Source organism: Ursus americanus, chromosome 1, assembly GCF_024610735.1.
Source record: "Ursus americanus isolate L20-20 chromosome 1, mUrsAme1.1.p, whole genome shotgun sequence".
In the NCBI taxonomy this organism is placed as follows: domain Eukaryota; kingdom Metazoa; phylum Chordata; class Mammalia; order Carnivora; family Ursidae; genus Ursus; species Ursus americanus.
In genome coordinates this window covers 33,496,463-33,511,758 of record NC_142127.1, presented here as the reverse complement: position 1 = coordinate 33,511,758, position 15,296 = coordinate 33,496,463, and the positions used below count along the sequence as shown (strand labels likewise).

The 15,296-nt window shown below is 35.8% G+C and overlaps 1 protein-coding gene across 3 annotated transcripts in view; it reads right to left on the bottom strand.

Annotated features, from left to right (window-relative positions):
- ARL6IP6 (ARF like GTPase 6 interacting protein 6) overlaps positions 1-15,296 on the bottom strand; it is a 154,240-nt gene that overhangs the window by 127,461 nt on the left and 11,483 nt on the right. The window contains exon 4 of one of the 3 annotated variants that reach the window (XM_045781858.2): positions 2,220-14,443. The exons of the other annotated variants lie outside the window; for them this stretch is intronic. Coding sequence (XP_045637814.1) covers positions 14,428-14,443 — 16 coding nt within the window. The 3' untranslated portion in view covers positions 2,220-14,427. Of the gene's footprint in view, positions 1-2,219; positions 14,444-15,296 lie in introns of those variants that run through there. 3 annotated transcript variants of the gene reach the window in all.

Below are 15,296 nucleotides of genomic sequence, written 5' to 3'. Positions count from 1 at the left end.
TGTATGTATATGTGCATTTCTGCTTGGTATTAGCCTCTTCCTACAAATTCATAATTATTTCCCTTTGTGATTCACTAGAGAACTTAGACTTCCAATATTTATATTCAGATTTTATAGTCTGGAAACATACTTTCTAGCAATATATTTATATTGATATTTAGTAGTAACTTATAAAGTGAATAAATTATAAAAGAATTATATTCTAATTATTTACATTTTATAGGAATGGAATATATATAAAACTTAAGATTCAAATGAATTCAGTGATTCTGGAAATTAAAACGAAACACAAATTAAGGTAATGAATAAGCCACTGCCTAAAATTTCAAGTAAATTGCCTTTGGTTGACTCTGAACTGAATCTCTGTACTACATACCAGCCTACACTCTACTGAAATCTTTATTCTTATATTTTTTCCAGTATTTCCTCTCCCTCATATATGTTCCCACACTTTTTAAGACATGTTTTTATGACAGAACTCCCCCCATTTGAAACATTCACTTCACTGCTAACCAATTCTGCTCTAAGCAGAAAGCTCTCTGTGCTTATGAGAATAAGAAGTTACATTGAGGGCCTACAATAAGAACCAACAGGCTATTTATTTCTGTGTCTGACTGGCGCAGTTGGAGACAGGATGAGCTAGCTGGTACTAATTTATTACCCCTTCACACATCTGAGCCGCCTTTTATTTTTCATTCTATCCCTGGCCAAGAAACCCCCAATTCCCAAAGAATTTTAAGCTGTGTGAGCTTTGGTTGGAAAAACTATCAGTTCTTCATCTGGAATCAAAAGTTGTTAACCAAACCCAAAATCTGAAAGAAAATACTAAACACCACCAAATTTCAATTACTTGCAAAGTATTTCCTTTTATGTTTCTTTCAGAAACACAAAATGATACAACTTCTTTTGTATTCTTTTTCCTAAAAATTACTTACTAGAAATTGCTGGAGAGAATAAAGCTGTGTGTATTCCAACTAATTTTACCAGTGCTATTTAGGACATTAGAGTTAGAATTTTAAAAAGAAAGCTCCCCTCCCTTAGGAAATGCTGTCTCTCATTAAGGAAAAAATAATATACAATCACCCCTTACTTTATACTCTGAAGTTCTTTATTTTATAATTCTATCAATTCTCTATTCTTTTACTTCACCAAAATTTACATAATGAATTATCTATATCAAGCATTATATATGGGAAATAGAGAAATGAGCAAGAATCAGTACTGTCCTCAGTATTGCCCTCAAAGCCAAGAGTCCAATGACACAATGTGCTGAGTGTTAAAAGTTTTGTAGACAGCATTACTGGAACACAAGGCAGCGTTTTGGCTTGTAGAAGGGAGAGATTTTAAAGAGTTAATGCCTGATCTAAAACTGAGTATGAGGAAATTAGAGTTCTAAGAAATAACAACATGTGTAGAAGCAAGAGACAATGGAGAGTGCAGAAGGTGGTTAATGGTTTAGAATGGTTAGTAAAGGATCTGGAAAGCCAGCTCTCTTTCAACTGGAATTTAATCATGGCTCTAGTACTTATAAAACTACACTAACCTACCTGAAAATCTAATTCTTCATCTTTAAAATGGGAACAATTCCTCTCTTTAGTGTTTCTGTGAAGACTGAGGTGTTGCAGTGCCTAGCATTTATTGAGCACACACACAATAAGTGCCAGCCTTTATTTTGTGTCCTTGACTGGCTGGAGTTACTGAGAGAGAAGGAAGAACTGAAGGCAATGCCAGGTTTTTCGCCTGATTTACTGGCTGGATAAAATATCATCCACTGTGCTAGGGACGCCAAGAGAAGAAACAGGTTGGTGGGCAGTGTGAAATAATGAAGTCAATTTTAGATATACTAAATGAACTATGCCTGCAGGACACTGAAGTAGAAATTCCCAGCAAGCGATAAGAAATACAAGTAAAAACCAAAAGGCAGGTTTCTCAAGAAAGAGCCTCAAGTCAGGCCAGATAGACTTGGAAGTCTTCAGTCAACCAGTAGCTGAAAAAAGTGATTCCACAAGTGAGAAGTAGTGATCAGGGGGCGCCTGGGTGGCACAACGGTTGGGCGTCTGCCTTCGGCTCGGCGTGATCCTGGCATTGTGGGATCGAGCCCCACGTCGGGCTCCTCCACTGTGAGCCTGCTTCTTCCTCTCCCACTCCCCCTGCTTGTGTTCCCTCTCTCGCTGGCTGTCTCTATCTCTGTCGAATAAATAAATAAAATCTTTAAAAAAAAAAAAAAAAAAAAGAAGTAGTGATCAGAAGGGTGAAAGAAAACAGCAGGGAGGGGTGTCACAGAAATTAAGAAAGAAAAGAATTCTGAGGAGGAATCCTAAGCCATCTCAAATAATGGACTGAAAAATGAACAAGGTACCTGGGTGGCTTAGTGGGTTGGGCATCCGATTCTTGATTTTGACTCAAATCATGATCTCAGGGTTGTGAGATCGAGCCCTGTGTTGGGCTCTGCATTGGGCTCTGGGCTGGGCATACAGCCTGCTTGGGATTCGTGTCTTCCAAGATGCTTAGAAGTGGAGAGGAGAACTGGGCATGAGGATTTTTTTTTTTTTCTCCATCAGAGGAGAAACTTGAATGTTTTAGAAATATTCTAACAAGAAGACTAGATACAAAGGGAAAGACTGAAGATATATGAAAAATGGAATTGCAGGGATGGGTGTGGTACAGGATCTAGAGCAAAGGAAGTAAAATTAAGTTTAGGCAGGCGGAAGGACACTTCATACTCTGAGAGAAGAGAAATAGGTAGGATAATGGGTGTGTATGTAAAGTAAGTTTATATCATGAAAAGGGGATGGAAGAAACAGGAAGTTCACTCACAATGACCTTTCTGTGATTGGAAGTGGAGCCCACAGAAAAGAGTGTGATGTGGTAAGGATTTGGAATAGCCACGGAGGGGCGAGGGGGGAGGAGATGCATGGATTGATGGATGGATGGACAGATAGTGCTAGCTGAGATTTTAGTTCAGACTATGAGGGTTGTGAACTCTGTTTACTCAGATCTTAGTTTGGATGATTCAACTCTGCCTCATTATTCTTTATATGGAACACCAAAGGCCTTGGCCAATTTTAGAATGAATTTGAGGTCTCCTGCTATTTTAACATTTCATTAGCTTTGCTCCAGGTTCTCTCTCACTACTTGACCTTTCTCTTGACCTCTACAACTTTGCAATTTTATAGGACAGGCACATCAAACTTTTTTCTTTACACAAGGCCTGGTAAAAGGAAGCTAGTTTTTCTTATAGTTCGTAACAACAAACAACATTTTTATTTACTTTGGCTTTCCTACCGTAAAATTTCAATTAAAATTATTTTCCTTGATACTAAATAATGTTTCCTACTCCATTTTTTTTAAAGATTTTATTTATTTATTTGACAAAGAGAGGGGGAACACAAGCGAGGGAAGTGTGAGAGGGAGAAGCAGGCTTCCCGTAGAGCAGGGAGCCCGGTGAGGGGCTCGATCCCAGGACCCTGGGATCATGACCTGAGCCAAAGGCAGATGCTTAACGGCTGAACCAACCAGGCACCCCTCCCACTCCATTTCTTAACCCTGAAAAACATTTTCCAAACTTGTCAAGGAAGTCACTTTGGATTCACAATCTAAAAGGAGACGTGAGTAAAATAAATACAACGGGCTTTAGAGCAGCTGTCTTATTTATTTTTTTATAATTTTAAACATCCTCAAGTTGTAAGCTTTCCTGCTTATTCAAACAGGCAGCCTTTAGTTGAACTTTCATTACTACTTTAGTATCATCATTTATTCATTAAAACTCAGATATTCAGTAGAAGTTATTAAGTTTATCAATCAATAAGGTATGAAGTAGTTATCTGTTTTCCAAAATTGAAATGTGATTTTTAGAAATGTGTGCCACACCCTTATGGCTACAAAACTAGCCAATTAAAACTGTATGAACCGACAAGCTTACCCCACCTAATATATATATATATATTTCTTGCCCCCAAATTAAAAATCTTTTGTAAGCACTCTCTAATTTCAGAGTAGTCTCCTAAAACAGGGGTTGGCAAACTAGGAGACACTTGTCCTGCACCTGTTTCTTTTTATTGGAACATGGTCTCACACATTCCTTTAGGTATTGTCTGTGGCTGCTTTGGTGCTAAAAATCAACTTATTTCAACTTTAAGGGTATGTGAGAGAGCATATGATCCACAAAGCTAAAAATACACACCACTTGGCCCCTTACAGAAAAGTTTGCTGACTTCTGTCCTAAAGCCCTCCTATTCAAAGTATAGTCCATAGACCAGCAATATATAAGCAACGCCTATGAATTTCTTGGAAACTCAGAATCTCAGACCCCACCCCAGACATAATGAATCAGAATCTCTATTTTCAGCTAGATCTTCTAGCGATTCTAAAAGCCGCAAAGTAAATACTGATGCTCATTATTTGCAAATCTATAAATTAGAAAGGAGATCTCTAACTAGACCATCACTTCAGAAATCTATCCCAATTACTTTCTCAAAGTTCAAATTTACTGTAATTTTAAACAAAGAAATAAGTTGAACAAACACTTAGAAAATTTGTTTCACTGTAGCATCATGTTCTAAATAGATTTCATGACTTCTTTAAAATTTTATGTGACAGGGAATTCAATTAAGAAATCAAGTAAGAGACTACTGAGGAGGAAAATTTCTCCTACTTCTTTCTTCCTATTATATATTTACCTTGCTAGGACAGTGGCTACACACTGGGTATGTAAGTGTGTTTATATATATACATTCAAAATAACCTCTTAGAGTAAAATAAGGCAAAATATTTTTAGAATGAGGTATCGAAGAATAATATTAAAACTATCTTATTAGATTACTGGATTTTAAAGTACAGTTATATTTGGGTGGAGTGATATTATTTCAAATGCATACACACACACAAACCACATACACACATATTCACATATGTATATAGTCACAAAGTTTTACTAATCAAGAAGATTACAAATACAGAAATAATTATGAATAGTCTATTAATTTCAGGTTATTTAAAATGAGACTTTACAAGCCTTTCACTTTCAAAAGTGTATAATTCTGTGCTGTTTTATAATGAGCTTGTACTGTTTTATAATGAGATTGTATTAATTCTATAATCACAAATTATAAAAACTCAGTAAGGAGAAATTTTAAGTCACGGTCACTGTCCTAACAAACTTCTAAATTATTGAAAAATTGAAAATGCTATTAAAACATAAAGTCATTAGAAACATGACTGTGTACTGACTTCAGGGTTTCATGATAAATCTGAGGTTAAGATTATCTGGATAAACATTTACTTAAAAGATGTAAAAGGTGAGGAAAAAAGTATAAACACCTCACTGTAATGTATCATTCTTAAAAATACGTAGGAGCTGAAGTGCCTGAGAGGCTCAGTCAGTTGAACGTCTGAATCTTGGTTTTGGCTCAGGTCTTGGGATCTCAACGTCTTGGGACGGAGCCTCTCATTGGGCTCAAGGACTTACATTATAAATAAATATCATTAAAATAAAGTATGTATCATTTTAATGGAGCAAGTTGATTTATCAATCTACACATTAGTAAACTATGTAATAATAGAATTCAAAATTTCAACTTTAAGAGCTTCCTCATTTTTAAAAAGACTTTATTCTCCTTAGCATTTTATTTCGTTTCCTAGCTATACTGCCAACTTCTTTGGTCCCACTCTTGTATAGCATAAGGATGGTCTGCATGAGGTCTTTAATCCAATTTGGATCTCAATCCTGCAATAATTATGCCTCCCTATATATACTAGTTTTTTATCTAGAATTTTGTCAATTAGAAATTTTAATTGGGTCACATTCCTATGCTTTGCCAGTGTGATATTAACTAATGTAATGACCTATGAGCACTGAAAGATCCTAAAGATGAGCAAAGTTCTTTAAAATGGATTACATATGTATACATTTTAAATATCTCTATTGTACTACAATTCCTTGAAGATCAGTCAAAGGGAAATAAAGGTATATCTGGTTGGATATATGTATGTACATATTAACCCACAGTTTATCTATATATAGCAATCTACTAGGTTGCAAATTGAATAATGTCAGACATTTTAACTTTATTCACCAGTGTGTTGAGGTAGAAAAATGCCCCAAAACATCCATCTGTGCTGAGTACTATCTTGATTAAACAAAGTCCTATGCCATAGGAAGTTAGGGCAAATAGTACAAAAGATATAAGAATAACGGGATTCCCAAGTCTTTAGATTTCACAAGTCAGTTAAAAAAGATTATTTTGAGGGGGCGCCTGGGTGGCACAGCGGTTAAGCGCCTGCCTTCGGCTCAGGGTGTGATCCCGGCGTTATGGGATCGAGCCCCACATCAGGCTCCTCCGTTGTGAGCCTGCTTCTTTCTCTCCCACTCCCCCTGCTTGTGTTCCTTCTCTCGCTGGCTGTCTCTATCTCTGCCGAATAAATAAATAAAATCTTAAAAAAAAAAAAATTTTTAAAAAGATTATTTTGAAAAAAGGAAGTAACTGACACTGTGTTTTGTTGCCAAACTTTTACTTTGCCAAGAGCAATGTTTGAAAATCACTACTATCTAGGGGCACCCAGGTGGCTAAGTCAGTTAAGTGTCTGCCTTCGGCTCAGGTCATGATCCTGGGATCCTGGAATTGAGATCCCCGATGGGCTCCCTGCTCAGCGGGGAGTCTGCTTCTCCCTCTCCCTGCCACTCCCCCCGCTTGCGCTCTTTTTCTCTCAAATAAATAAGTAAATTCTTAAGAAAAAATTATTACTATCAATATCGGCATTATTTCATTAAAGAAAGAGTGTCTATATCAAAAGAATAGAAAGGGAGAAAAAGAAATGAAAGGATACAATCTCAAAATAAGTAACAATTACCCAATAAAAGATAACTGGCAGCACGTAGTAGTCCAGTTAGATGTCTAGCTTAAGAAAAGGAATACTCTGGGACCATGACTGCTTTATCACTTGGTATATCTGTTGCTTTAATTAGTAAACTTACACTTACTGCCTATGAGGATGGATATCATTGTTTTTATTCCATTTTAGAAAGAAAAAAATTAAGGCTTAGAGACACTAACTGACTTGCTCAAAAGTTCTTTTGCTAGTATAGGGTGTAGCCTGGATTTGGAAGCCACCCCTTTTTTCTTTCATTTTTCATTTCTTTCATTTTCATTTTCTTTCATTTTTTCTTTCTTCTTTTTTTCTTTTTTTTAAAGATTTTATTTATTTATTTGAGAGAGAAGGAACATGAGCAGGGGGTGGGGGATGGTGGCCGCAGGCAGAGGGAGAAGCAGACTCCCCACTGAGCCGGAACCAGACGTGGGGCTTCATCCCAGGACCCTGAGATCATGAGCTGAGCTGAAGGCAGACGCTTAACCAACTGAGCCACCTCTTTCATCTTATAAGCCCTTTCATATACCAGACTGCGTCTTAATGATTTACAAAAAATTGTTGACACATAAAAACAGAACAAAACTGGCAAGTGCTCTCCCAAGTATTTCTTATAAGTGCTGTTCTATGCATATGGACACTTGTGCCTTTTCAGTAACCCATACATAAAACATACATAAAACCCATACATAAAACATTTGCAAAAGCCATAGCAAACAGGTACAAAGCAAATACTCACTTGCTACATTACTTTAGGAAAACAAGGAAACCAAGTTAATTAGTATGATTTCTTACAGGATTTTGTTACATCTATTTACATTCAGAACAGTAATGGAATATATAAGACATGCATATATTTTAACCCTTCACTTCAAGAAGCCACAGTGCAGTACCATCAATATATTCATTAATAGTGACCACACTGCAACTCATGGCTCCATACAGTATCTACATAACGAAACTTCATGATACTCAAATATCAAGGCTAAGTTCTTGATCTATCTCCTTTGTCAGTAGGTTTTCTCTCCTACTGCATTTAGCCATCTGACATCTGTTTCATTAGTCCAAGGCAATAAAGAATTGGATTCAACAAAGAGGCAGCTCTCCAAAATCTATATGAAAAAGTTGTAGAGTCAATTTATTGTGCTCAATGTTCAATCTAGTGTGCTTGGAAAAGGACTTCTAATTTAAGTACTAAGTCACCCACTTACCTTGACCCCTAAGACTCATATTACTGCCAAAGAATTCATGACCCCATTTCTTTCCTTTCCTTTTTTTTTTTTTTTAAGATTTTATTTATTTATTTGAGAGAGAGTGAGCGAGAGAAGCAGCACAACCCAGGGGAAAGGAAGAAGCAGACTACTCACTGAGCAGGGAGCCCGATGCGGGGCTCAATCCCAGGATCCTGGGATCATGACCTGAGCCGAAGGCAGACACTTAACCGTCTGAGCCACCCAGGCACCCCCGTGACTCATTTCTACTATGATTTCACTACTGTATTTGTACGTATCTTCTTAACCCCGAAGAATTAAAGCCCCCAAAGTCAAGAAGGACAAGAAGTTAGAGAAAACTCTTTAATAACAGAAAAATAAACCTAATGTTGAATAAATAAAGAATATTCTAATACAGCAATGCCAATGCTAAAACTGGAATTTTCTAGGATTAAATATTTTACTCATTGTATGCTTCCCTTCTACATGCTCATATACAAATTTAATGAAAATATAAATATTTCAGCATCTGATTACATCCAGGACACTATACATAGAAAATAACACAGAGGCACCTGGGTGGCTCAGCTGGTTAAGCATTTGACTCTTGTCTGAGTTTAAGCCCTGAGTTGGGCTCCATGCTGGGCATGGAGCCTACCAAAACAAACAAACAGGAAAAAAAAAACACAAAAAACAACAAAAAACAACAACAACAAAAAAAACAAAACCACATGCAAGAGTATCAGATCACATGCATTAATTTTTAGTCTGTAAAACGATTACCAAAAACCATTTACTAAAAAGCAATGACACAAAAACCAACTGTTTCCTTTTCTTTCTCACTTCTACTTTACATTGCAGATTCCAAATAGGCAATACACTTAAAAACAAAACAAAACAAAAAAACAACAAAAAACCCCAGGCTTTGTAGACATAAATTAAATTTAGATTAAATTAAAAGCATGTGTTTTTTGCAACTGAGTATCTTTGTATTTACCAAATACCACTTGTGATTGGAAAAAGATACAGAAAGGTGGATAACTCAGAATGACCCTGACAAAAAAGACCAACAGTTTCAGGACAGCAGCAGATAGCTCCTGGTTTGTTAATTAACTATGAAATACTGTAGACTACCAGTCAAATTCCACAGATAATATTTAAAGCAGGTTTAGTGAAAAGACACTACTCTTCGTTAGCACATTCCTAGAAATCATGACATAATATCAATAATTGTAAAGTTTCCCTACTTTTTTTTTTTTTAAGATTTTATTTATTTTTATTTGACAGAGATAGAGACAGCCAGCGAGAGAGGGAACACAAGCAGGGGGAGTGGGAGAGGAAGAAGCAGGCTCATAGCAGAGAAGCCTGATGTGGGGCTCGATCCCATAACGCCGGGATCACGCCCTGAGCCGAAGGCAATCGCTTAACCGCTGTGCCACCCAGGCGCCCCAACTTTCCCTACTTTTTGACCATGAACGCATCAAAAAAGTCAAGATTATGACCAATAATTCATTCTATTCTCAAAGACTCATCTTCACTTGTAATATTCGTGATGATAAATCTCTTAGAACAGAAGACAACAGAGGATTTATAAAGAACTAAAACATTCTCCAAAATCTACAACACTGTGAATACACGACATGCTATTTGTACAATATTTCTCAAGAAGGAGAAAAATTATTTAAAGTAAGTTTCTCAGCAAGAGATTCAATAATCTAGACTCTGGATTCAGATAGCCAATTAACCAGAAATCTTACTTTTTTATATTACCTCTGACCAGCATAAAGTTAAAATTTGCAATTTCCAGTAATACTTGATTTCTATAACACAGCCTATCCTTAATAACTTTAAACACGATATTTTTTCTCCTTGGAAGTAAGTCTCTGTGGGTATTTCTAGCACAAAATAATAATCCTATCCCTACAAAGTTAACTTCTTGGCTTGATGGTTATAGTCACATGCCGTTAAATTTTAATTTTGATCTAAATGAGTATTTTTTCATTCCAACAATAAGACTTTTGTTAACCAACACTATTGACTGCAATGAAGAAACACCCTTAACTTAAGAATGTTGGTTGGCCCTTGACCCCTGACTGACTCTACGTAAAATCACTACAAAGCAGACATATATAATGACTTCACTATTTTTCATATCACTGTTATTGAATATTTGGATTCTTAATTACAAAACAAATGAGCTTTTGACATTGTGCTGTTTGCTAAACCCATCATTTACATTATCATTTTTCCACTAAACTTATTTCTAGACTACAAAGTAACATTTCTACCCTAGGTGGGACCTATTATAATAATTGCATGGTTTTTATTTTTGGCATGCTGAGGAACTATAAACCTGCAGCTACACCACTGCTCCACTAGATGGGGCACAGGTAATATGAAATTCACTATTACGAAAAATGCTAACTTCCTCCCCAATCAGGAGGACTTAAATAATGGGGTATCTTTGCATGGGTAGGTCATACCTAGATGCATTAACTCCTGGAAACTATAATTAAAACAGATCACCACAATGTGAAATACTGATTACATATACAGTTACATTTGCCTGCTTGGAAATCACCGAGAAAACTGAATGAATGAAAGAGGAAAACTAATGTGAAGTGAACTGGAGATGTCAATTAAGTAGCCTTAGAAGAGAAGCAATAATGAATTATAAAGTAGTGAAATAAATTATAGGGAAAGCCTATATAGACACTTTAATCTAAAGTTACTACCTCTGTCTCATTATTTAACATGGTAACATATTTTCAGAAGGAACAAAGAAAATAATTTAAAAGTTTAATTGATCCAAATACACAAAGAAAATGCTTCCTAATAGAGAAGTCTGTGTGTGTAACACTACAGTATACCTTTTAATTCAAAGTTTGCTAAATTAGTATACTAATTTTTCTTAATACGCCTTTAGAAATCCATTAAATACCTTTCTGAAAACATACCTTGCAAAGTTCTTTATCTTGTTATTTCCTAAAGGTCCTGTGCTTATATAAAAGTGAAAATTTCTAAATTTTGTTATGGACTATGCTTGTACCCCCTTCCACACTCTCCCATTTATATGTTGAAACCTCCCCCCCCATTTGATAGTATTAGGAAGTGGGGCCTTTGGGGGGTAATTAGGATTAGATGAGATCATGAGAGTGAAACCTGCTCTCAGCCTTGTGAGGATAGATGAGGAGGCCATGTGTCACCCAGAAGATAGCTTTCATCAGAACCTGATTAAGCTGCCACCCTGATCTTAGACTTCCAGTCTCCACAACTGTGAAAGGAACAAATTTCTGTTGTTTATAAGCCACCCACTATATGGTACTTTGTTATAGTAGCCTCAACTAAAAAAATATCTAACAAACATAAAAGAATAAATATGAAAAAATATTTTAATGAATATAGGAAAAACGGTTTTATTTCTAATCTCAACTCTCCCAATGAATTATTGATTCAAACTGCTGATTTCATTAGACCTTTCATGTAATATTTACTAAATATCAATAAATGTTATTTTTTCTTCCCTTGAGGAGTTTATGTTTTTAAGGATAAACAACTGAGAGCCACAGTAAACATGGTCCTCTCAATTTTTTTTCCCACTTCTACCAATTAGCTTATTGGGGGGGGGGAAGCCCAAAAGTTTAAAATCTGCAAAGGAGAGCAAAAGACTGCTTTTTTAACAAACCAATTAGACATGCTTATTTTACTCTCATCATATTTATGTTCATCGTGCTAGAAATTTAAAAATAAAAAAGTCCCTTCATTTTATGAGTCTTAACTATTCTACCTTTTAGTTTCTAGTTAAGCAAATCCCTGTTTAATAAATTATCTTAGAATCTAGCTATCATTTATATTAGATTTCCCTTTAAAAATAAACTGACATCTATGATGACTGGTCTTTAAAGTGTGTTTAAAGCACTGAAAATTCAAAAGAAATACTGAACGGAAAAATGTTCCAACATAATGTTAAATAAAAAGTTGTTTATAAAAGAGTATGTATACTATGATCCCAAGTTTAATTTTTAAAATAGGCAAAGAATGGAAAGATATATATTAAAATGTTGGCAGTCACTTTCTGATTGTAAGTTTTCCCATTTTCTTTTTGTTTTTTGAATTTTCAACAAAGAATTTGCACTACTTTCTTTTCTTTTTTTTTTTATACGATTTTGTTTTTATTTATTTGACAGACAGAGAGACAGCCAGGGAGAGAGGGAACACAAGCAGGGGGAGTGGGAGAGGAAGAAGCAGGCTCCCAGCAGAGGAGCCCGATGGGGGCTCGATCCCAGCACTCTGGGATCACACGCTGAGCTGAAGGCAGACGCTTAACGACTGAGCCACCCAGGCGCCCCATGCACTACTTTCATATAATCAGGAAAAATATTTATATTAACATCACTGTTTAAGTTATAAAAGAATACATAGCCTCTTACAAAGATATTTTTATAAATGCAAGATATTGCAAATTAATGAAATACATCAATCTGATTTCTAAGAAAATAAAGTCTTAAGATTTCAACTTTCTCCAAAAGTAGAGAAGCTGTTTTCCTTGTACAAGCTCTCACTCTACTGGTGACATAGAGAATATACTTATTAGGACATTTCTGAAGTACAGTTATAGTGCATTATTTTCCACAAGCACTAGAGGGCAGGGTTTTCACTATAAAACTCAGTTTCACCAATTAACACTATATTATATGCCTTTGTTGTCGTGGTTTCTGTTAATATGCCATCATCTATCACTGTATTTATTATATACCTTTTTTGGACTGCATCTGTACCAACACCATGATGATTTTAAATTACAGTTTCACTCATGGCCTTGAATATTTAATAGTTAATTTAGCATATATAAAATTATCCAACTTACAAATTGAAAGGAATTTAAATACATATATGTGAACATAACACACGTATTTCAAAACTGTGGTTTTAGGGCTTTATTAAGAAATATGCAATCAGAGTCTCTAATATGACACTATCTCATATTAAAATTGAATGAGTAAGAGCGCCTGTCTGGCTCAGTCAGCAGATCATTAGACTCTTGATCTCGGGTTGTGAGTTCAAGCCCTACATTGGGTGAACAGATTACTTAAAAAAATAAAATCTTAAAAAAAAATTGAATGACTAATAACACATTGAAAACAGAGGTCCATCAATACTGGTTGTATTTTAATAAAAAATGCAAAGATGGGGCCCCTGGGTGGCTCAGTCCATTAAGCATCCACCTTTGCTCAAGTCATGATCCTGGGGGGCTCTGGAATGGAGCACCACGCTGGGCTCCCTGCTCAGCAGGGGGTCTGCTTCTCCCTCTCCCTCTGCCCCTTCCCCCACTCATGCTTGCACTCTCTCTCTAGCTCTCTCTCTAATAAATCTTCAAAAAAATGCAAAGGTAGTTTTTTAAAAAGATTTATTTATTTTTAGAGAGAGAGACAGAGCATGTGTGCATGCATGAGTGAGCAGGAGGAAGGGCAGATGGAGAGGGAAAAAATCTCCAGCAGACTCCCCGCTCAACAAGGACTCCGACTTGGGGCTCTGGTGCTAGATCCCATGACCCTGAGACCATGACCTGAGCCAAAACCAAGAGTCAGATGCTCAACCAACTGAGCCACCCAGGCACCCCAAAATGCAAAGATGATTTTTAAGAAATTAGCTAAATGCCCACAGAATTCCAGTTATTTAAGAGAATACTGAAATATTTTTCTCTAACTCCAAAAGCTTCTAATATCTGTAAGACATGAATTCTGGTGTAGGTAAAAGAGAATCTGCAAGGGAAAATGATATTCCAGGAAGAGAAAACAGCAAGAGTAAAGTCATGGCATCTCAAAAGTACAGTTTATTCAAGGGATGCCAGGGTAATCTGATTATGTGATTACAGAATAGGGTGCACTAGAGAAATAGCTAAAGATAAAGCTGGAAAAGTAGAGTAGGATCATTTGGGGAAGGACTGTTCTGCTGTACTTGGGAGTCAACATCATTCTGAAGGCAGTAAGAAAACCACTGAAGACTTTTAAACAGGGAAGAGCTGTGACTAACATCTGTTTTTACAGAGGTAACAATATACAGGATGAATTCGAACAGTGAAAGCTTGGAGTAGGGGAGATGAAGGACTGAAGTTCACTGTCCAAGGCCTTAAGAAGGGCAAAAACACTGAGGGTGCAAAGACAATGTATTCCAATAACAATTCAAAAGGCAGGAATGAGTACATTTGGGAAAGGATAAAAACAGTGAATAAGGGTTTCAAGCCTTGATAAGTGGATGGAGACTGATGTCTTAAAGACAGGCTAGAGTCTTAATTTTAAGTGTAAGGTGCTTTCTGATATCCAGGCTGCAAGATCTACTAAATAGCTAAAAATTAGGAGAGAAGAAAGCTATAAGGAAATAAAAGGGAAAAAAAATAAGATTAGATTTTTGGTGGATTATGAAGAGTCTCATTATATTATCGACATTAGATGCATACCTCTTGTTACCAAGTAATTAATGTCATCGAGCAGCAAGAGTATAAATTTGAACTGAACACAATGTCACATAGCAAAATAAACTTTGCAACTGAATGGTAGGTACTCAAGTAAACTACAGGATGGTATTGCACTGTTGGATATAACTTAGTCAATTTAGATTATTAATTACTCATCAACCACTTTTAACACACATATTCAGAATTTATTGGCAAGTATATGATTTATGTTTCATAGGCAGAAATTTATTAATTTGTTTAACATACACACACATTTCATCCTAAGTGAAGCCAAAAGTTTTAAAGATAGATTTGTAAGACAGAAAAATATGAGTTTACTAGTAATAAGAGCTGGTAATAATAATGATTATTAATCAATAGCGTGAGTATTAAACTTCCTATCCATAGAGTCCCTCAAATAGATTTTATTTGATCTCTACAAGCTGTCCATCAAGTAACCTGGAACTGGTACTAATAATAGCAACAATAACAACTATAATATTCTGGTAACATACATATCTTATTAAACAGAATATATTTTCTACTCTTCACCTTTTCCCCAACCCCTCAGTTTGTAGAATAAACTAGAGGTCTTAGATACTCTTACTTGGAAATTTGTAATATTTAAAACCCGAGCTTTCCTGACATAAATAAACTAGATTAGAACACGGCTTACTGAATTTTCTGAAAGTCTTTGAAATACAGAAAATAGAGACCAAAGAAATTTAATGTTGTTCCACAATAAAATGCATCTAATTTGATCTAGA